The 22,649-nt window shown below is 45.2% G+C and overlaps 1 protein-coding gene across 2 annotated transcripts in view; it reads right to left on the reverse strand.

Annotated features, from left to right (window-relative positions):
* PPP2R2D (protein phosphatase 2 regulatory subunit Bdelta) overlaps nt 1–22,649 on the reverse strand; it is a 45,115-nt gene that overhangs the window by 16,930 nt on the left and 5,536 nt on the right. The window contains exon 1 of one of the 2 annotated variants that reach the window (XM_041743650.1): nt 5,486–5,658. The exons of the other annotated variant lie outside the window; for it this stretch is intronic. Within the exon in view, the coding sequence (XP_041599584.1) occupies nt 5,486–5,498 (13 nt within the window). The 5' untranslated portion in view covers nt 5,499–5,658. Of the gene's footprint in view, nt 1–5,485; nt 5,659–22,649 lie in introns of those variants that run through there. 2 annotated transcript variants of the gene reach the window in all.

Raw genomic sequence — 22,649 nt, forward strand, 5'->3', positions numbered from 1 at the left:
TGGTCCCGCACAGGCTGCTGTCTAGGCTGCTGTCCTGCTGTCGGCAGGCTCCTCCACCCCAGGGACCTGTCACCTTCATCACCTGCCCTGGACAATCTCCTCTCTGGCTGCTGAGAGGACGAGGATGAGCTGGGTCAGCACCAACCCACCCCTGCTGCTGGGACACCAGGGCAAAGGGCCCGGCCAGCTGTGAGTGCTCTGCACATGCAGGGCCCCACGGAGGCAGCGGGAGCGTTCAGAGACCAACACTGCTGCACAGCGACTGTGACCAGTGTGTCCAATACTAAGAAACGGACCCCACGACTGAAAGTGCTTGAAGAACTCCCCCCCCCGCCCCAAAGCTGCCGTATGTCCTGCAAATCTTAAAGGTGTGCACTAACATTTTAGCCAAATGGTTCATACAGGACTTCCTGAGAAACAAGCTCTCAGCTCACCTGCGCTGTGCATGACCTTTAAACACACACTGAATCCTTTTGCCTGGGATGTCTTTCCTTCCTTTTTTTTAAAGAAACAAAAAACAGGACTAGGAGACTAGGCTTCTTGTTAGAAGTGCCACTTTTAAAATTAATTTCCTCAAAATAACCCAATTTGCTTAAATGAAATTAAAACATTCTGTATTGGACTAAATGGGACTAAATCTGTCATTCATACCCAGGGGGTGTACGATATTATATAATTAATGGCATTCTAGCTCTGTCAGTGATTTTTAAACTTAATTAAAATGGACTAAATCTTTTAAAAGAGAAACTTCCATGACTGCCACTGGTGAGAAATTATTTTCATTAAGCTATGTAAATATGTATGAATCTAAAATTAGAAAATGCTGTCCGCAGAGTTTAGAAGAGCTCTAAAGTCAAAATAAATATACAAACTAAATACTAACAACATTACAAAACAGAATGTGTATACCAACATGAATTCAATATGATGGCCATTACTTTACAAAACTAGTGTGATGCTAAAAGTGTAAATATGGTGCTGAGGGCGCCGAGGGGGCTTGACACCTGCCGCGCACCGCATGGTGGCTCTGGGCAGCTAGAGGCCCCTGTGCAGGGCCCGCTCGGGCGCCGCTGGCCACGGGTGACGGCACTGCGCCTCTGCACAGGGGCAGCGAGGCTCCCGGGGCCGAGGCACTCTGCTGGGAGGGCATCGTCTGGCTGATGCAGAACTTCCTCAGGAAACGTTCAGGTCGGACTCAGAAACCATGATGCACGTGTGGCAGCCCTAAGAACCCAGCTCTGACTTTCTGTCCGGTGTGGCCCACTGTGGGCGCGGGCCTTTCCCTCCCACCACCACAAAGGTGCCGGAGAGAACCGGAAAGGTGTCCATTTACAAAGCGACAGTGGTGGGCAGGCTTCGACCCGCAGATGACGGCAAGGGGCGGGGGGCATGGCAGGTGACAGTCTCAGTGCACACGGGGGGCCGAAGTCTCAAATCTGCTGGGGGCCTCAGCCACGCTCCACACCAGGTGCTGGGCATGGAGATGGCAGGAGGCCATTTACTGAACTGCTGAGTCCCTAAGCTTGTCCCCATCCCGTCAAGTGAGAGCATGCAGCTCCTCCCCTTCCTGCTGCCCAAATGCCAGCTGCCAGGACGGAGGAGTTCCCACCACCTCCAGGCCTCCTCTCCAAAATGATAAATCTGGGTAGAAGAGGCTTCAAGGTTCAAACCCTTGGGGTCCCTAAAGAAATGACCAAGCACAGGGAAGCCCTCCAGGTGAAAAGCCCACCTGCTCACGGAACTGCCTGTTGGCACCAAAGTGGCTGCATCTTAGACATGAACCAGCAGCTCAGGCTCTGCAGATGGTGAAAAGAAAATACCAGAACAAGGAAGCTGGAGGGAAGAGGCACAGCGCATCGCCAAAACGTCAAAGACACGACAGTTCATGTCCTCAGGGAGCTACTGTTGTTCTAAGCGAGCACGGCCCCGCGTGAAGCCGGTGAGCCTCCCGGCAGCCCCGGCCCGTGCTGGGGTGCAGCGTGCCGTCACGTGCAGCAGGCTTCGGGGGGAGCGGCATGCCACTACCCTCTACCCACTACCTTCTACCCACTACCTCTACCCTCTACCCTCTACCCACTACCCTCTACCCACTACCTCTACCCTCTACCCACTACCTCTACCCTCTACCCACTACCCTCTACCCACTACCTCTACCCTACCCTACAACCCACTACCCTCTACCTCTACCACTCTACCCACTACCCTCTACCCTCTACCCACTACCTCTACCTCTACCCACTACCCACTACCCTCTACCCTCTACCCACTACCCACTACCCACTACCCTCTACCCACTACCTCTACCCTCTACCCACTACCTCTACCCTCTACCCACTACCCACTACCCTCTACCCTCTACCCTCTACCCACTACCCACTACCCACTACCCTCTACCCACTACCTCTACCCTCTACCCACTACCCACTACCGAGAAAGGGAAAACAGGCAAGTGTGCTTTGAAATTCAGACGGTGGCAATAAATTTAAAACTCAACGCCTCTTAGAGCAAAAACACAAAGAGGTGGACGAGAAGAAAGAGAAGATAATCAGAGGGTCAGGTTAGGTGGCGCGTCATCCAGGTCACGAGCTCCAGAAAGGCGAGAGACAAGGAAACGGCGCAAACATCCGAGGACCACGAGGCGTGCGTCCGGCGCAGGAGCACGGGAGCCCCGGCCGACGCGGCCGCTGAGCGCCGGGCCTGACCCAGGGCGGGACCTGCCCAGGCGGCCTCCCGGGACGACCGCGACACGCGGACAAGAGGGAGGCTCTCAAGTCCTCCACGGAGAACCAACAGGTCCCACACCACAGGGCTCGGGGCGCATCAGACGGGATGCAGGAAAACGGCGGCTGGAACCCAGCCATCCTCGAGATTCTGAGGGAAAGGGGCTCCCGGGTGGCTCAGCGGTTGAGCGTCCGGCTCCGGCTCCGGCTCCCGGAGTCCCGGGCCCGAGTCCCACGTCAGGCTCTTTGCGTCCAGCCCGCTTCTCCCTCTGCCTGTGTCTGCCTCTCTCTGTGTCATGCGTAAATACAATCTTTAAAAAAATAATTCTGAGGAAAATAATTTTCAACCTATGATTCTACACAAAGCCAAATTTTCAATTGCGTTTAAGAGGAGTAAAGATGTTCTGGAACATCAAAAACCACAACCAAACCCCCCTTCTCAGGAAACCACTGGAAGATGCAAGTTGGCAAATGAGAATAAACCAAGGCAAAGGAAGATGGGGGACGTGACAGCCCAACACTGGCGAGGACAGTCCCAGGACTGGAGCCAGGGGCCCCGCAGAGCCACGTCGTCACTGGGGGAGAGGAGGGCTAGAGGGACCCACAGGGCGGGGACACCGCACTGGACACAGACCGAGCTGTGGCCCCGCGAGCCAATCATTAGCTCTGGGAAATGAAGCCCGCGTGGAAAAGAAAACGTCCTCTTCAGTTAGTGACCGACACTATCCGCACGGTCAGCAGGAGACGGCCACAGGATGCTCTCAACTGTCTCTTCCCTTTCTTTTTTTTTTGCAGGGAAGGCAGGGGTGCACGTGGGTAGAAGGTGATGTGAGCAAAAAAGCTAAGTCATCAGTTGCCATAACAGGAAGTCAGTACTTACTGTTCAAAATAAACCCAGGAAAGAGCCGTTAGCAGGAGGGGGCCTGGTCAGGGGCCCCAAGGAAGCTTCTGGGCTGGGTGGGCAGGTGGGGAGAGGCGCGGGAGGGCAGAAGGAGCAGGAACAGGACATGTGGAGGGGAAGGGGCCAGAGGGAGACTGTCGTCAACAAGGCGGAGATCATGAAGCCACGTTCACATGCCCGCAGCCTGGCGGGGCCTAGGGGGGCTGGCGACATGGGGGAGCGGGGCCCCCACCCTGGGAAGGTGCGTGGCGGGGGGCGGCGTGGGCAGTCGGGGAGGGCGGGGCGCACGAGAGGCGGGTGAGCACCGGGTTCACAGGTGGTCTCACCAGATGGCAGCTCTTCACTTCATCAAGGAAACGCAGGACGGCCACAGTATCGGTGCCCGGGTGAGATCCGAGGGGGGCAGCAGCTGATTCTCAACGTGCAGCGACAGACTCAGTGACCGCTGTAAGCGGGCGGCTGCCCGGGGCCCTGGGGAACAGAGCGCGGAGTCCTGGCGCCCGGGCGGACATCTCAGTGAGTGGAGTCACTATGAATGAGCCCCTTCAGCAGAGCTTCTGGAACGCTCGGGCAGGCAGATGGGGAGACCAGGTTTGGGTCCTGCCAGGAGCAGGACGACGGGGGCCGAGACACAGACTGAGCAAGGGGTGGCGCGGAGTCAGGCCTCGGGGCCGGGGGAGGCGGCCAGCACTAGCCGCGGGTCCGGGTGTGTGCCTGCGTACACAGGTGCTTGCTGGATTAGTCTTGCACTTTCCCAAACTTCTAAGCTTTTCAAAACAAAACATGCAAGTGTGAACATTTCATTTCCTCCATGTCCGTCAATCTGTACTGCCACTGCCCTGTGTCCAAAGTGACCGTCATCTCAGGCTGAATTACCCGGCAGCCTCCCGCCTAGCTTGCTCCACTCCCTCCCACGCCCGTGGGCGCTCCAGCTGCCCAAGGCAGAGAAGGAACCTTCTCAAAGGCATGAATCGGACCATCACCCTGCTTAACGGCCCAGCAGTACACAAGTGTCAGCACTCCTCCGCTTACCAAATAGTACACAGAATCAGAACTTACTACCCAAATTGTTGAGTCATTGTCAAAACAAAATGAAACCACAACAATGACAGGGAAGATACAGTTTCCAGCTATTTCGTTTTTTCTCTCCTCTCTTCAGGTAGTTCAAGTTGTGGAGGATTACTTAAACGCAACCTCCTGGCCAGAGACCTGTCTGTCCTGGGTAAGGAATGCAGCTCCGCTGACCCCAACAGCAGCAGCAGGACGTGGGGGAGACCCAGACTTGTGCACGCTCTTCCTGAGACCACCGGCCCCTTCCTGACCTTCTCACCTCACTGCCGGCACTGCGTGAAAAAGTCCCAGAAAGTGGTCACGATGAAAGCCAATCCTCTCTTCCCCCTTAAGGCCTCATCAACACCCCATCCTAGGCTAGTAAGGATCTCGAACAGTGCTCATCCTCTTCAGCCGTCAGCCAAGGCAAGTGAAAACCACCACACACCCGCCCAAATTGCTGTTCCAAGTGTCACAGGATGGGGAACAACAGGAACTCACACACTGCTTGTGGCAGAAAAACTGCACAAGCCCTTGAAGACTGTTTGGCAGCGTCTGCCAAGGCTCAGCAGCCACACATCAAGGACCCAGAAACCCCACACCAGACACACAGCCGCCAGCAACACAGGCGCTTAGTGCGACAGCACCTACAGAGGCACATTCACACAACGACCAACCAGAATGTCCAGTAGAAAGAGGCACACACGGTGGAGCATTCATAGGGTGACGCCACACAGCAATGAAAGCGGACAGATTTTGGCCACACCAAGCAAAACAGATTAGTCTCACAAAGAAAATACTACAGAGCACTTACAGTGTGATCCCATTTATATCAAGTCCAAAAGCAGGGGAACTGAATCCACAGTGCAAGTACGGCCAAGGGTAGGTGGGTGCTTTTCCGATCTGGCTCCCAGGCACCCGGGAGTGTGCACTCCATGCTTGTGTGTTTTCATCGGCAGCCAACCTCATCGTACCTCCCCTACATCCTGTTTACTGGTGTCCACCTTCTCCCAGGCTCTCATCCTGGGCTTCCCAGGGGCTGACTCAAAAGCCCGCCCTCCCCCGCGCCTGGGCCTCCAATCACGGAGCTGTCCTGCAGCCTTCCCTAGAAGAGGGGTCTGCTCTCGCTCTCCCGCCTCCATGGCCCTCCACAGGTGCTCCCACACCCCCTGGCAACCACCTCTTCGCCCCTCGTCCTTGCCTACACTTCCTGTGCACCAGTCCCCTGCCTCACTGTTAGTGATTCTGCCTATTTCACTCAAAAACAGAAGCACCCAGAACAGATCCTTCACATAGTTGTGCCACCAGGAGGGTCCTGCCCGACCTGGGCTCTTCGAGGATTCGGCTTGGAAGACAACCTTCATGCTATGACACCATCCATTTTCGCCCTCTAACAGAGAGATGAGTCCTAATTTCACATAGACATGCTGTAATCTCTCATCTTAAAGAAAAAAAAAAGCTGACCTCCACTTCATCCTCTGGACAGTGCTATGGTCTCACAGTCTCCACCTCCTTTCTTCCCACCCTTTCTGGAGCTCACTCTAAGGCGTGTCTGCCTCCACCATTCAGCAAGATCACCTGCTTCAACCCACCCAGGTCCTTTCTTACTGTCACCAAACCCATTCTCTCCCCTATCTCTGAACTCTGTAAGAGATGTATCAAGGGCATTGACCACACTATTTACCTTATGCTCCATAGTACCTGTTAGAGTGGCATGCGTATATATTATAGGAACTCCCAACTATAACACCGATAATTAATCCAGTGACACAAGGCTTTGGGAAAACCACACTAAAAGATACTGACTATATTCAGATTTATGAGTACTATCTACTCTCCAAGGACAAAAAGTCTACTGAGAATGTCAGATAAATAGAGAATTTCTACTTATTATGGTGAATACAATGATAGAGCACTCTGAAATGTAAATTACACATTTATATAAAAAATTTTCTACTAGCAGACACAAATAAATGTGCATGTATATATATGAATGTATATTTTTACATATATAAACACACACAGATATTGCATTTTTAACTATATGTTCAAAGCAGATCATCAAAGGCAAGAGTTCTCTTTCAGAAACCAGACAAGAACTAACAGAAGTGAATTAAGCCTTCACCAAACATAAAAAATGGAAAACCTGTAAGAGATTAGCAGGGTTCTAAACCAGACACACTATAATCTCAAAAGCAACTAAAACAGTTTCTCCAAATTATGAGTAGACTGGATAAAATGACAAAACAGAAGGATCTGAATATCATTTTCTAGTCAATCACTAAAAAAAAAAAAAAATAGTTTGTGGCAGATTATCTAAATAAACTGGAAAAATCAGAAAGGACAACTGAAAGTCATTTTCTCTGCTACCAGAATAAATAGTATTTTAGTAAAAGGAAGAACAACTGTATCTTAGGAATGAATACAAGGATGGTTTAACATCTCAGAATAAACCAACACAATAATATACCATGTTAATAGAATTAAAAGACAAAAAAAAAAAAAATCACATGGTTATCTCATCTGTAGACAAAGCACTTGACAAAATCCAGCACCCGATCATGATAAAAGTGCTCATACACTAAGAACAGAAGGGACCTTCTTCAACTTGATAAAGAGCACCTACAAAAAAAAAAAAAAAAATCCACAGCTAACATCACACTTTGAGAGAGAGAGAGAGAGAGAGAGAGAGAGAGAGAGAGGCAGAGACAGGCAGAGGGATAAGCAGGCTCCATGCAGGGAGCCTGATGCAGGACTTGATCCTGGGACCCCAGGATCACGCCCTGGGCTGATCACGCCCACTAAACCGCTGAGCCATCCAGGGATCCCCTAATATCACACTTAATGGTGAAAATGTGGATGCTTTCCCCATAAGATCAGGAAGACAAGGATGTTTACCCTGAACATTTCTGGGAAGCTTTCTCCCGAAGGTTCCAGCCAGAATACTTAGGCAAGGAAAATGAATGGCATCCAGATTGAAAAGGGATAAGCAAAACTTTCTCTGTTTGCAGATGGCATGACTTTGTATGTAGAAAGTCCTACATACAACTATCAGAGCTAGTAAGTGTTGTGAGGACACAGGACACAAGAACAAACACAAAGATCAACTGTATTTCTATACACCAGCAATGAATAATCCAGAAATGAAATTAAGAAAATGATTCCATTTACAGTATCATCCTAAAGTGCTTAGAAGTAAGTTGAACCAAAGGATTGCAAGATTTATAAATGAAGAATCGCAAAAACATTGTTTAAAGAAATTAAAGAAAACCTAAATAAATGGAAAGACACTACATTCATGGACTAGAAGACTTCATGTGAAGATGGAAGTACCTGACGTACAGAGTATAGGCAACACCCCCTAGAAAACTCCAGCAGTATCCCCTACTCTCCCACCCCCCAGCAGACTGACAAGCTAAATCTTAAAATGCATGTGGTATTATAAAGGACCCAGAATAGCCAAAAGAATTTTTAAAAAGAGCAAAATTGGGGCACCTAGGTAGCTCACCTAGAGTTAAGTGTCTGCCTTCAGTTCAGATCCTGGGATGGACACTGGGGCGTCCCTGCTCAGCGGGGAGCCTGCTTCTCTCTCCCTGTGCTTGCCACTCCCCCTGTTTATGCGCTCTGTCAAACAAATAAAATCTTAAAAAAAAAAAAAAAAAAAAAAAAGCTTCTCCTTCAAGAAAAAAAGTACCACAAAGTTGGAAGAGCCACACTTCTTGCTCTCAAAATTTACTGCAAAGCTACAATAATTAAGACAGTGTGGTACTGGCATAAAGACAGACATACAGAAGAAGGGGAAGGAATTCAGAGTCCACACAGATATCTTTGCACCTATGGCCAATTCATTTTCAACAAGAGTGCCAAGACAACTCAAGGGGGGAAAACAGCATTTTAAACAAATGGTACTTAAGACAACTAAATATCTACATGCAAAAGAAAGTCACTGGACCCTTACCTAATGCCACACACCAAATTAACTCAAAATGGGTCTAAGACCTATATATGAGTTAAATATATGACTCTCAGAAGAACACAGGAGCAAATCTTTATGATCTTGGATTAGGCAATGGTTTCTTAGATATGACACCCAAAAGCACTGCAGACAGAAGAAAAAAACAGATAAACTGAATATCATCTAAACTGAAAATTCTTGTGCATCTAAGGACACTCACTGAGAGTGAAAAAACAATGCAGAGTGAGAAGAAATATTTGCAAATCGTGTACCAAGTAAGGGTCTAGCATCCAGAATATATAAAGAACTCAATAATTTTTTTTTAAAAAGGGCCAACTAAAAAATGGGCAAAGGACTTAAATAGACATTTCTTCCAAAGAGATTATGTGAATGTTGAATGAGCACAGGTAAAGATGAGATATCATTAGTCTCTAGGGAAATGCAAATCAAAAGCACAACGGGATAGCACTGTGTGTCTGTATTACAATGGCTAAAACAAAACAAAACAGAACCCACAACTGCTGGCAAGGTCATAGAGAAGGAACCTGGAACCTCATACTTTGCTGGTGGGATTTTTTTTTTTTTTTAAAGATTTTATTTACTTATTCATGAGAGACACAGAGAGGCAGAGAGAGAGAGAGAGGCAGAGACAGGAGAAGCAGGCTCCATGCAAGGAGCCCGATATGGACTCGATCCCGGGACTCCGGGTTCATGCCCTGAGCCAAAGGCAGACCTGGACCAAGTCACCGGAAGGGCCCTCAATTTGTAACATTTCTCAACTGTATTCTGATAGTAGACCAGATTATTTCAGGTTTTTTTTCTAAGCACACAAAAACCTAAGAACTGTTCAACAAAACACTATTTTAATCCCATTTCACTTAAAGCAAAAGAGCCTTTATTTCTCTTGCCTACTTCTCTTAAGGGTATGCGCATAAGGTAGGGAAGACCACAGAGGACCAGGAAAATCAGTGTTTGCACCATTCTCCAACTACAAGCCTTTGTCAGACCAACATCGGTGGACTTCAAAACTTAGGAAACCATGTTTCACTTCTGTTGTTAAAGCCCATCAGAGATTTAACCACTCTTCAAGGAAAATCTGATTCATACAGAATGTTCCATGCTCTCTTCCCTACCCTACCCTAGAAAATGTGAAGTTCTTGTCCCTAAAGGCCATCACAGAACATGCTCCCCTCTCCTGCAGATAAAGTTGAGTACCGGGAAGGGTCATCAGGAGGAGACTGCTTACTCTCAGCACGGTGACTCCTTCAGGAAACAGCCACCCCAGGGACCACGCACAAGTCTGAGCCAAGGCAAGTCAAAGCACTCCAGGACTACCAAAGACAGGCCAGTGTCTTTGTAACACAGTAACACAATCATCAAAGTACTTACTGGATTTTTTCGAAGAAAACTAAAAATACGCACTTTCCAAATGAACATCTTGCCCCCAAAATGATTCCAGCCCACCTCCATGCATTGCAGCTAGGGTAACTTTGATTTTTTATGCACAATCATGATTGTGTGATTTTCCTACTTCATATGCATCAGGTGAACTCCCAACTGGCCTTAGGATAAAGATCAAAATCTTCACTCTATTCTCCTCTTTGCTTTCTATAGTCTGATCACCCAGGCCTTAGTTCCTCAAACTGGTCATAATCCTTCCTGTTTCAAGCCCTCCTCCACACTCTATACTCTGCCAGGACAGCTCCTCCTACCCCTCAGCCCTGTCCATATTTGTCCATATTTGTCCGTCCTTCACACCACAGCCCAAGGTTCCACTGTCTAGGGAAGCCTGCTGACTCTTTCTGGAACCCTCATCACAATGGCAACTTAGTTGCTTATGTCTCTGGACCATGTGTGTCTTGGTGCTTCTGCTCACGGTATGCTAGTAGCATGGACGCACACATGGTGGCACACCCACAGAACTGGACGCACCAAATAACAAAAGAACGAGGGGCTCGGAGTTCATTTGTTAACCCTGCTCGCTCACCGGCTGTCAGCAGAACTCCTCCCGTTGCAAACCCAGCCAGGTACCACAAAACCATTCCTTGGTATTTCACACTCAAACTAGCAAGAAGACAATGACTAGCATTTTTGTCGTTTATGTAAAAAAGGGCATTATTTTGAGAAATTGGTACCAAAAGGGGAAGAATCCCTGAGTTTGGGAAATGATCTTTAAAGCTAGCCTATCATATTAGAAAAACAAGGCTGCTATCATTTCTCTCCTTATCAGTCATCTTTTTTTTTTTTTTTTAAATTTTTAGTAAGCTCTATGTGTCCCACATGGGGCCTGAACTCACAACTCTAAGATCAAAAGCCAATGTTCCACCCATGGAGCCAACCAGATGCCCCCTTATGTGCCATCTTTTATTAGTATCTATTAGGCACAGGCATAGCCCTGAGATGCTTCCTTATAAAACTAAATCAACATTTCTGTATATTTCAACACATGTAGAAGAACTCACAAATATTTCTAAATTAAAGAAATGTTAAAATAGGTAAGATTATCAAGTAAGTGACATATTTACGAAGTAAATGATACAAGAAGTCAAAGTTTTATCACATTTTAAGCAAACAATGGTTACTTACCATTGTAATTTTTGGAAAATTGTAGCAAGTTATTTCTGACTAGTAAGTTCATTCAGTGCATATAAATAATTCCATTTCCAAATAGCTTTTTAAGAATATATTCTCTGAGAATTAAATATTTAAAAGTTCAATGACTAAAATTAAACAAAAAAAATTAGAAATGTACAATTTCCTACTTCAACAAACCCACATTTAATTCTGCCATAAAATGGAATGAAATCCTGATCCATTCAAGAGAATGAAAGGATAAACTACATACCAGGAGAGAATATTTGCAAAAGATACAGCTGATAAAGGACTGTTATCCAAAATATACAAAGAAATCTTAAAATCAACAATAAAGGGACGCCTGGGTGGCTTGGCGGTTGAGCATCTGCCTTCGGCTCAGGGTGTGATCCCAGAGTCCAGGGATCAAGTCCTGCATCAGGCTCCCTGCGTGGAGCCTGCTTCTCCCTCTGCCTGTGTCTCTGCCTCTCTGAGTCTCTCATGAATAAATAAAATCTTAAAAAAAAAATCAACAATAAGAAAACAGCCCAATTACACAATGGGCAAAAACCTTAATAGACCTTTCATCAAACAAGATATACAAAAGACAAATCAGCATATGAAAGAAAAGATGCTTCACATTACATCCTCGGGAGATGCAAATGAAAACAAGATACCACTATACACTTATTAGAATGGCAAAAATCCAAATCACTGACATCACCAAATGCTGGTAAAGATGTGGAGCAACAGAAACTCTCATTCACTGCTGGTGGGAATGCAAAGTGGTGCAGGAACTTTGCAAGAAAGTTTGGTCATTTCTGAAACTAAACATTCTCTTGCCATACGATTCAGCAATTGTGCTCCTTGGCATTTACCCAAAGGAGCTGAAAATTTATGTCTACATGAAAACCTGCGCACAAATGTCTATAGCAATTTTATTCATAATAATTTTTAAAATTTGGAAGCAACCAAGATGTTCATTCTCCAGCATGTGAACTGTGGGTCCATCCAGACATTGGAATATTATTATTCAGAACTAAAAAGAAATGAGCCATCAAGCCATGAAAAGATATGAAAGAACCTTAAATGCATATAATGAAGCGAAAGAAACCAGAATGAAAAGGCTGTGTGACCCTGACAACATGACACCCTGGCAAAGGTAAAACTTTGCAGACCATGAATACATGGGTGGTTGTAGGGGTGAGTGGAGGAGAGGAACAGTCAGAGCAGGGAGGACTTTCAGGGCAGAGAAACTGCTCTGCAGGATATTGTAAGACGGACACGAGCCATTAGACATTTGCCCAGCCCATGGAATGTTTACCACCCAGAGTGAACCATACTGTAAACAGGTTGATAACGACTCTGGGCAATAATGATGTATCAGTGTTGGCTCTCTGGTTGTACCAAATGTACCATCTGGTGGGGGGATGCTGATAGTGGAGGAGGCTGAGGGGGAGGACGGGGGTATGAGGCAAATCTTTGTAGTTTCCTCTTAAGTTTATAGTGAACCTAAAACTGCTCTAATAAAATTTTAAATTTTGCTATATACTACAACACAGACAGACCTTAAAAACATTATGCACAGTGAGATAAGCTAGATACAGATGGACAAATGTTGTATAACTCTACTTATATGAGGCCCCTACTATAGACAGGGATTTCCATAGAAACAGAAAGCAGAATAGAGATTATTGGGGCCTAGGGAAGGGGAAAATGGGGAGCTGTTATTTAATGGGGACAGAGTTTTTCTTCGGACGAAGAAGTTTTAGGTACACAGAGTGCTGATGGTCACACAACACTGTGACTGTAATTAATATCACTGAATTACATGCTTACAAATATTGGTTAAAATGACCAATATTAAACTCTGAATAGTTTATTACAATTAAAAAAAAATTCCCAGACCTCACAAGAATGTCCATTCTCACCACTTTTATTCAACACAGTACTGGAAGTCTTAGCCACAGCAATTAGACAACATAAAGAAAAAGGCGCCATCCAAATGGTAAGAAGTGATAGAGATGACATGATACTATATATAGAAAGTCCTAAAGAATCCACTAAAAAAAAAATACTAGACCTGATAAATGAGTTCAGTAAAGTCACAGGGTACAAAAATCAACAGAAGAAATCTGTGGCGTTCCTATATACTAACAAAGAAGGGGCAGAAAGTGAAATTAAGAAAACAATCCCATTTACAACTGTACCAAAACCAATAAAATACCAGGAATAAACTGACAAAGAGGTGAATAACCTGTTCTCTGAAAACTATTAAACACTGATGAAAGAAATGAGATGATGCAAAGAAATGAAAAGACATTCCAATTCCATGCTCATGGGTTGAAAGAATATTGGCAAAATGTCTATACACCCCAAGGCAATCTACACATTTAATGTAATCTCTATCAAAATAACACCAGCATTTTTCACAGAGCTGGAACAAACAATCCTAAAATTTGTACAGGGCGATGAAAGACCTTGAATAGCCAAAACAATCTTGAAAAACAAAACTGGAGGTATCACAATCCCAGATTTCAAGTTAAATCACAGAGAGGCAGTCATCAAGACAGCATGGTACTAGCATAAAAGCAGACACAGGGATCAATGAACAGAATAGAAAACCCAGAAATAAACCCACAACTACATGGCCAATTGATCTTCCACAAAGCAGGTAAAAATAGCCAATGGAAAAGACAGTCTCTTCAACAGATGGTGTTGGGAAAGCTGCTCACATCCTGAAGAATGAACCTGGACCACCTCCTTATACCACCCACAGTAATAAACTCAAAAAGGATTAAAGGCCTAAATGTGAGATTGGAAACCGTAAAAATCCTGGAAGCGAGCACAAGCAGTGATGTCTCTGACCTCGGCCACAGCAACTTCCTCCTAGACATGTCTCCTGAGGCAAGAGAAACAAAAGCAAAATGAACTATTTAGAACTTCATCAAAACAAAACAAAACAACCACTTCTGCACAGCAAAGGAAACAACCAACAAAAATAAAAGTCATTCTATGGAACTGGAGAAGATATCTGCAAATGACATATCTGATAAAGGTTTAATATTCAAAATCTATAAAGAACTTACAGGGACACCAGGGTGGCTCAGCGGCTGAGTGCCTGTCTTCAGCCTGGGATGTGATTCCTGGGCGGGGGGGTGTCCTGGGATCGAGTCTCACATTGGGCTCCCTGCATGGAGCCTGCTTTTCTCTCTGCCTGTGTCTCTGCCTCTCTCTCTTTCTGTCTCTCATGAATAAATAAATAAATAAAATATTTTTTTTTTTTTAAAGAGAGAGAAGTTACACAACACCCAAAAAACAATCTAGTTAAAAAATGGGCATAAGACATGAGCAGGTATTTCTCTAAACAAGACATCCAGATGCCAACTGACATGAAAAGATGCTCTACATCCTCCTCATCAAGCAAACACAAATCAAAACCACAATGAGACATCACCTCACACCTGTCTGAATGGCTAGAATATAAAACATGAGAAACAACATCAAGAAGGATGTGGAGAAAAAGGAACCCTTATGCACTGTTGGTAGGAATGCAAACTGGTGCAGTAACAGTGGACAGCAGTATGGAGGATCCTCAACAAGTTAAAAATAGACTACCCTATTATCCAGTAATCGCACTACTGGGTATTTATACCCAAAATACAAAAACACCAATTCGAAGGGATACATGCACCCTGATGTTTATATTAGTATTATCTACAATAGCCAAAGTGTCCACAGATAAATGAATGGATAAAGAAGGTATGGTATGTATACAATGGAGTGTTACTCAGCCATCAAAAAGAATGAAATCTTGCCATTGACAACAGCATGGATGGAGCTAGAGAGTATTATGCTAAGCAAAATAAGTCAGTCAGAAAAAGACAAATACTATCATATAATCTCATTCATATATAGAATTTAAGAAACAAAACAAGCCAGCAAAGGAAAAATAGAGGCAAACCAAAGAAACAGACTCTTAACTAGAGAGAATTGATGGTTACCAGAGGGGAGGAGGGTAGATGGGGGAAAATGAGTGAAAACAGGTGATGGGGATTAAAAAAAATAAACTCAGGGGGAGCCTGGGTAGCTCAGTTGGTTAAGTGTCTGACTCTTGATTTCCACCTGGGTCATGGTGTCAGGGTGGGTGAGATCAAACTCTGAGTTGGGCTCTGCACTGGGCATGGAGCCTGCTTAAGATTCCCTCTCCCTCTGCCCCTAACCCTCAACTACAAAAATAAATAAATAAATAAATAAATAAATAAATAAATAATAAATAAATAAATAGATAATAGATAATAGATAAATAGATAAATAGATAAATAATAATAAGCAAGCAAGCTTAGAATATTAACACAGCAATCAGATAGAGCTTTCACTGAAAAACAAAGTCCCAGTCCTCGGGGTGCCTGGGGGGCTCGGTTGGTGAAGCGTCTGCCTTCTGCTCCTGGAATCCAGCCCTGCTTTCGGGCTCCCTGGTCAGCAGGGAGTCTACTTCTTCCTCTCCTTCTGCCTCTCCCCCTCCCCTGTTCATGCTCACGCTCTCAGATAAAATCTTAAAAAAAAAAAAAAAATCCCAGTCCACAAAAGCAAAGTCCAAAGCCACATTAGCCTGAGCGTTCTGTATTTTTCTCTAGGTCAAATGAAATGAAAAGATGCTACCCCAGGAGCCAGTCTCGAGGCAGTGGCAAGCCAGCAGGCCCTCCACCAGGACACCAAGGCCCTCATGGCCAGCAACCCCACAGCTAATAGGGGATTTCTAAAGCAACAATTTACGTTACTATTTTACCTACCGATGCATACTTTTCCCTGAAGCTATTTTAAAGAGTACACCGAAAGTCCCTAAGCGGTTATTTCATAATTCAAAGTCAATCCTTCCTTTGACTACTGAATTCCACTATTCCTCAGTGAACATTAACTGAGAATGGTTCAACTCTCTCGGCCTCACAAATTCCCAGCTGTGATCACGGCTGCACACCTCAGCTTCCCCCGGCTCTGTGCAAAGCAGGGCAAGAATACTTGGTAACTCCCACTCCTCCCAGGGCTCTCAGACATTCCCAATGCCTTCAATACGGGACACACACATCCTTTCTGGTACCATAAAGTCAAAACCTAAGAAACGCGCCCTCTAACGCTCCATCGGATCCCCCAGTCTGAGGAGAGCTGGACGAGCAGCAGGAGCAGCGGGGCGGAGGCGGGCAGCCTTTGCCTGAAGGAAAGCTGTGAAAGGGGAACGGTGCGTCTGCTCTGGTACCAGTTCCCAGGTGAGGGTAGTCCAGATGCCATTTCATGGCCGAGCTGCAGCTGGCGAGGGAAGGGGACGCAGGCAGGCCGTCAGGTTCTAACGGGGTACCCTGTCGTGGGAGACCGCACTTCTCGAAGCTGGATCAAGCCAGACGGGCCCAAGACGGTGGGTGTCAGGACGGGTCCCCTGACCGAACTAGGAAGAAAAGGTACAAACCCCTTTCCAAGGAATCTGCACCCCCAAGTGACGAACACTGTCCATAAAAGACAGTGACAACTGTCTTGTGACAACTGTCCGTAAAAGACAGAAAGCCAACCGTCAAGTCACACAGCACCCTGTCTCCCATAGCTCCGGGCTCTCGCAGGGAGCTCCCATCTCCAGAGCGGGCTCTCCCTTTAGTGGACTTTCCTGCCCTGGTGGCTCTCCCGCTTGGCTGCCCTGCTGCGTCCATCCTTAAACTTCTCAGGACAAGACCAGGAACCTCTGGCAAGTCCTTTGGGGCAGGCTGGTACGAGGTCCCATGGCCTGGGGTCTCCCCAGCTCATCGGGCAAGAGAGGTGCTAGCACCGGAACTGGGAATTAATGAAAAGAACTTCAACGTGAACTGTAACTTTTACTTCTTAAAAAAAATCTGAAGCATATAAGACCAGATATTGAGAACATGACTGTTTATTATTATCATTATCATGTCAGTAATATGTAGATTATTACTTTGTTTAAAGGAAACTTACAGAGTTTATCAAAACATGAAGTGGCAAACAGTTTAATCTGAAGATTTGATATATTTCTCCTACAGGGACACCCGAGTGGCTCAGCAGTTGAGCATCTGCTTTCAGCTCAGGGCATGATCCAGTCTGGGGATCGAGTCCTGCGTCGGGCTCCCTGCACAGAGCCTGCTTCTCCCTCTGCCTGTGTCTCTGCCTCTCTCTCTGTCTCTCATGAATAAATAAAATCTCAAAAAAAAAAAACCAAAAAACTTTCTCTGCAGGCATGGATGCATGGGTGGCTCAGCAGTTGAGCGCCTGCCTCCGGCTCAGGGCGTGATCCCAGGATGGAGTCCCATATCGGGCTCCTTGCAGGGAGCCTGCTTCTCCCTCTGCCGTGGTCTCTGTGTGTCTCTCATGAATAAACAAACTCTTAAAACAAAACAAAGAAAAACATGCAGGCAGACCGTTTACTGCAAAGGGCAGAAGCAAAGCTAGACGCATCCCCGGCCGTTTTATGAAGTCAGGTGTGCTGAAGAGCGCAGTGACGCACAAGAGGCACCGAAGCCCCAACCCCCTTCCAATAATTATTAGCTGGGTTATTGTTTTGCTTTGTTTGAAATCTAGTTAATGATACTAGTGCTTCTGAGTAGGTAAGCTTTTACAGATACCTGTTTTGTCATGGGAGATGCCAGGAGCAGAACTATGAGAAGCCAGTGACTGTGTTTAGGGAGTGACAGGCCGCCCAGACGGCAGGTGCTCCGGAGCAGCAGCGAGGGAACTCTCCTGCATTCAGTTCTCAGAAAGCTAGTCTTTTCCTTTTCTTAATGGCCCTTTTCTCCTTACCATCACGGAACACGATGCACCGCTGTTGTGAAAAGTGTCATAATACGGAAGTGTACGGCGTAAAGGCTGACGCCGTTTGTGGGTGTACATGGGAGCCCTCGCTCTCCACAGGCACCCACCAAGCACCGCCGGGTAGGTCACCTCCACACCTACGCATTCACGACAATCCGTTTTACACCGAGTGCTGCTCTGCCAGCGGCTGCTGTTTTTAACTCCCTGCGTCACATGCTGCTTTCCGACCCCTTTAATGCACAACATGGGTGTACCATAATGCTTTTAATCACTTTACTACTTCAGGCATTGAAGTTTTTCCAGATGTTTGATCGCTGCAGTGCACAGCTCTGTAAACACACGCTCCTGCAGTGTTCAGACACTTGTGCAAGTGGAATCACGGGGTTGTAGCCTGGCTTTCCGTTTAACAGATACACGCTAAACTGCCCTCCAGAAAAGGAGCATAGAGATACTCCTTCCAGAAATGTGAAACAAAAGTAAAACTTCGTTACTACCTTAATTAAAATTTCCTCGCTGATTAATGACATTTCTTTGGTGATTTATATTAACTTTTACTTATTATCCGTTTTAAAAAAATGAATTACACACCTATAGATAAGATTAAAGAAGAAGAGCTTTCATTTGCTTTTTTCACCCCAAATTTCCTAATTCTTGTCTGGAACTTGCTACCTTTGGGGCAAGTATGAGGACTCACTGAGAACTCATAATTCATTAAAACACGTCCAAGGGGACAAAGTTGTACATGGTATTGTGCAAAGTATAGAAAAAGATAAATGTACATTCATACAACTGCATCCCTATTTTAGGTATAGTTTTCTGATGGAGATCACACAGGCCACAGTTCATTCCACACTCTGAGCCCAAAGCCCTGACCAGGATTTCTGTTTTCAGGGTTGGTCCCTGCCGTGGAGCTCTGAACTCCACCCTTTCTGCCCCACCTATCGTTCCCCTTCTAAACCATCACTGACCCACACATGGATCTGACTTCCATTAATTTCCAACAGCAGCAATAGCAACAAAAAATCCCCATGTAAAAGACACATGTTTAGCAGCCATAACTGAACTCTGGGTAGGAGAGTGTATGAACGGGGGGGGGGGGGGGGGGGGGGGGGGAGGGGGGGGGAGGGAGGGCAAAAGAATTAAAATTCTAGGTTTATAATAAAAATATTTATAGATTAATATTTATAATGTATAAAGAGCTTTTAAAAATTGATTTTTAAAAGGCTCAGCAGAAAAATGGATAAACAATATGATCTAACAATTCAAAGAAACAAATCATCTAAAAAATCTTCATTGCTAACTTATAAAGAAACATGAATTACTGCAGCATTAGATTTGCAATGAAGGCAGCTAACATGAAAAAGAATGACATCCCCAAGTCAGTGAATGGGGTAAGAAGTTCTGGGGAAAGTATAAGTTGGCATCATCTTTGGGAGGGCAATTTGGCAGCATCAAGACATAAACGATGGGCTTTGCCAATGTGTCCATTCCTAGGAATCTAGCCACAGAAAATGCCTGCATGGGCACGTGAGGAGCCAGACTATTTACTGCGGCATCTTTAGTAACAGCAAAAACTGGAAACCACTGAGAATAAACAGATGAGATAATCTGTACAATGAAACAATATGCAGCCATCAAAAGGGACCAAATAGAGCTATGCAACAGGACAGCATGGTTAAAAATATTTAAGTATGGGCTTTGGACACAGAACACCTGGACTCGATGGATCCTAACTCTAGCACCCACTAGCTCTGTGAGCAAAGTGGGCAAAGGGACTTAATATTCCCAAGAGTCAGTTTTCTCATTTATAAAACAAAGGCAATAGTAGCACTTCTATCTCAAGGGGTTGCTGCAACAGACAAATGAAGTATATACATGGCTCAGCAGAAAGCCTGGATCACTGTAAGATCTTAAATTACATACCAGGAATGCAAAGAAGTCACAAAAACAATATTTTTATCAGAATTCGCATTTTGTGAAAAATTTTAAAAACTGTTTATGTACAGAGTTTTAAAATAGAAACAAATAAATGTGTAGGAAATGGTCTAAAAATACACACACACCATTAAGAGTAGTTACCTCTGGGGAGGATTCCTGGACAGCAGTGAAGAGGAAATTCCACTTTTACTCTTTACACATCCGTATCATTAGATTTTCCTTAAATATTGAATGCTCTGCTTTTATACTGATGCAAAAACAATAAAATCCAGTAAAGATGAGAGAGGACAGTTAATCTTGAAATCTGCCTTGATATTCCTAATGCTTATAGCTCACTTTAAAGCAGCAGTTTTCAAAATGTTGCTCTATGGATCCCTGGAGGGGGGACATCCCCAGGAACCTTCCAGAGGTTCCTGAGATCAAAATAAAATGTGTTGCCATCTGCACAGATGACCAAAAAACAAGGGCGACGGAAGCTGCTGGCGCCTGCGCTCGCTGCGGTGGGAGGCGGACTGCGCACACACGCAGGGGAGCAAAAGCAAGCAAGCCAGTCTTACCTACGAATGGCCTTGATACACAGTCAAACTCCTTAATTTTACTCAATCCCAACCCTTTGGTAGGAGTTTTTTTAATATTCTTTGTAGTGAAATGGACACTTTGCATAAATCAATCTGCTCCAGTTCCAATATAGCGAGCGGTGTCTCAAGGAAAAGCACATGCATGATTTTCTGTGCCACAAGCTGAACTAGTTGTGCTTCTCACAGATGCCATTTTCACTTGAAAGAACAACTCACCAACTATGGTTATTTAGACCTGGGTATCTGGTAGGGAAGTTTCCTGAAAATGAACAAAGGGAGCCTCTCACTTCACAAAATACAAGGCATTTGTTGCCAATGTTAATATCCACACTTTCAAGAGGAAATTTGAATTTCAGAAAACTTGTAACTTGTATCTATTTCCGGTACTTTGACAGCTTCTCTGCTTGATGACTTTTCTGAGGAGATCAGTTGTGACACTGACAAATATGATTTTATTTTCTATAATGAAATGTACCAACATTTCAAAGATCTGAACAACCTCGTGTACCAATATTTGGCATACTTCCTCCAAATGACCAAATTATGCACATGAGCAAGAGATCCATTCAAAGTACAACGTAGAGGGCAGCCGGGGGTGGGGGGGCTCAGCGGTTTAGCACCGCCTGCAGCTCAGGGTGTGATCCTGGGGTCCCGGGATCGAGTCCCACATCAGGCTCCCCGCAGGGAGCCTGCTTCTGCTTCTGCCTGTGTTTCTGCCTCTCTCTGTGTCTCTCATGAATAAATAAATAAAATCTTAAAAAATAAGTACAAAGTAGAAATAATGGATTTTAATATAACAAGGAATAAAAGTTCAATGATAGGTTCTAAAGCATAAGTGAACTTGAAGAAACCATGATGTGCATAGTTCTGTTGTAGTATTAAGGAATATCCAGAATTACGTGAAAAGGCTATTAATTCATTCTTCCATTTTCTAACTACATACATGAAGAAAATTTGACATCGCATTTATATTTCGATAAAAACAATTTCAACAGACTGAACACAGAAGCAGAGTATCTGAAAGTCCCATATACTTCCTATGTCTTCTACTAAATCCTATACTTAGGGTTTACAAAGTATAAAACAATGCCTTCTCACGAAATCTTTTGTTTTGGGAAAGTTGTTTTTCATTAAAGATGTTACAGTCACATATAATAGACCCATTATTATTATTTTTTTTTTTAATTTTTATTCATTTATGATAGTCACACAGAGAGAGAGAGAGAGAGAGGCAGAGACACAGGCAGAGGGAGAAGCAGGCTCCATGCACCGGGAGCCCGACGTGGGATTCGATCCCGGGTCTCCAGGATCGCGCCCTGGGCCAAAGACAGGCGCTAAACCGCTGCGCCACCCAGGGATCCCAACCCATTATTATTTTTGTTAAAGATTTTATGTATTTATTCATGAGAGACACAGAGACAGGACACAGGCAGAGAGAGAAGCAGACTCCCCACAAGGAGCCAGATGTGGGATCCTTGATCCCAGATCCCAAGATCACGCCTTGAGCAGAAGGCAGATGCTCAACTGCTGGGCCACTCAGGCGTCCCGACCCATTATTATTTTAAAGTGAAATAAATATTTTCAGTTCTTCTGAACTCAATTCAAATGTAGCAAATATTGTCAGAACCCACACAAACTCTGATTCTCTTGGAACCAAAGGCTTGGAGAACCACTGGTCCAGCACAGGGGCTGGCAAAGGACAACTTGAGGGTGAAATCCTGCCTCTGCTGTTTTATCAGCAACGTGGGCCCACTGCCATTTCCCTTCATTCTGTGGGGTCTGTGGCTGCTTTCCCGCTACACAGGCAAACTCAGTAGTTGCAACAGAAACAGCCTGGCCTGCAGTCTAAAATATTTACTATTTAGCCCTTTCCAAAAAAAAAAAAAAAATCTGCAGACTCTAATTTAGAGTAAGCTCACATTTCTAGCTTTTATTACTGCAGGAATTTCTCACTGGCCTCCATTCTTACCCCATTACCAACCATTCTCCCACAGCCAGAGTGACCTCCCTAAAGAAGGTAAAGCTGATGTCACGCTTCTGTTAGCTTAAAGGCTGCAATCACGATCACTTCCAGATACAACTGCAAGTCCTCAGCATGGTGCTCAAGGTTGTTCCTCAGCACTCCTAGG

This window comes from Vulpes lagopus, chromosome 2 (genome assembly GCF_018345385.1).
Source record: "Vulpes lagopus strain Blue_001 chromosome 2, ASM1834538v1, whole genome shotgun sequence".
Classification (NCBI taxonomy): domain Eukaryota; kingdom Metazoa; phylum Chordata; class Mammalia; order Carnivora; family Canidae; genus Vulpes; species Vulpes lagopus.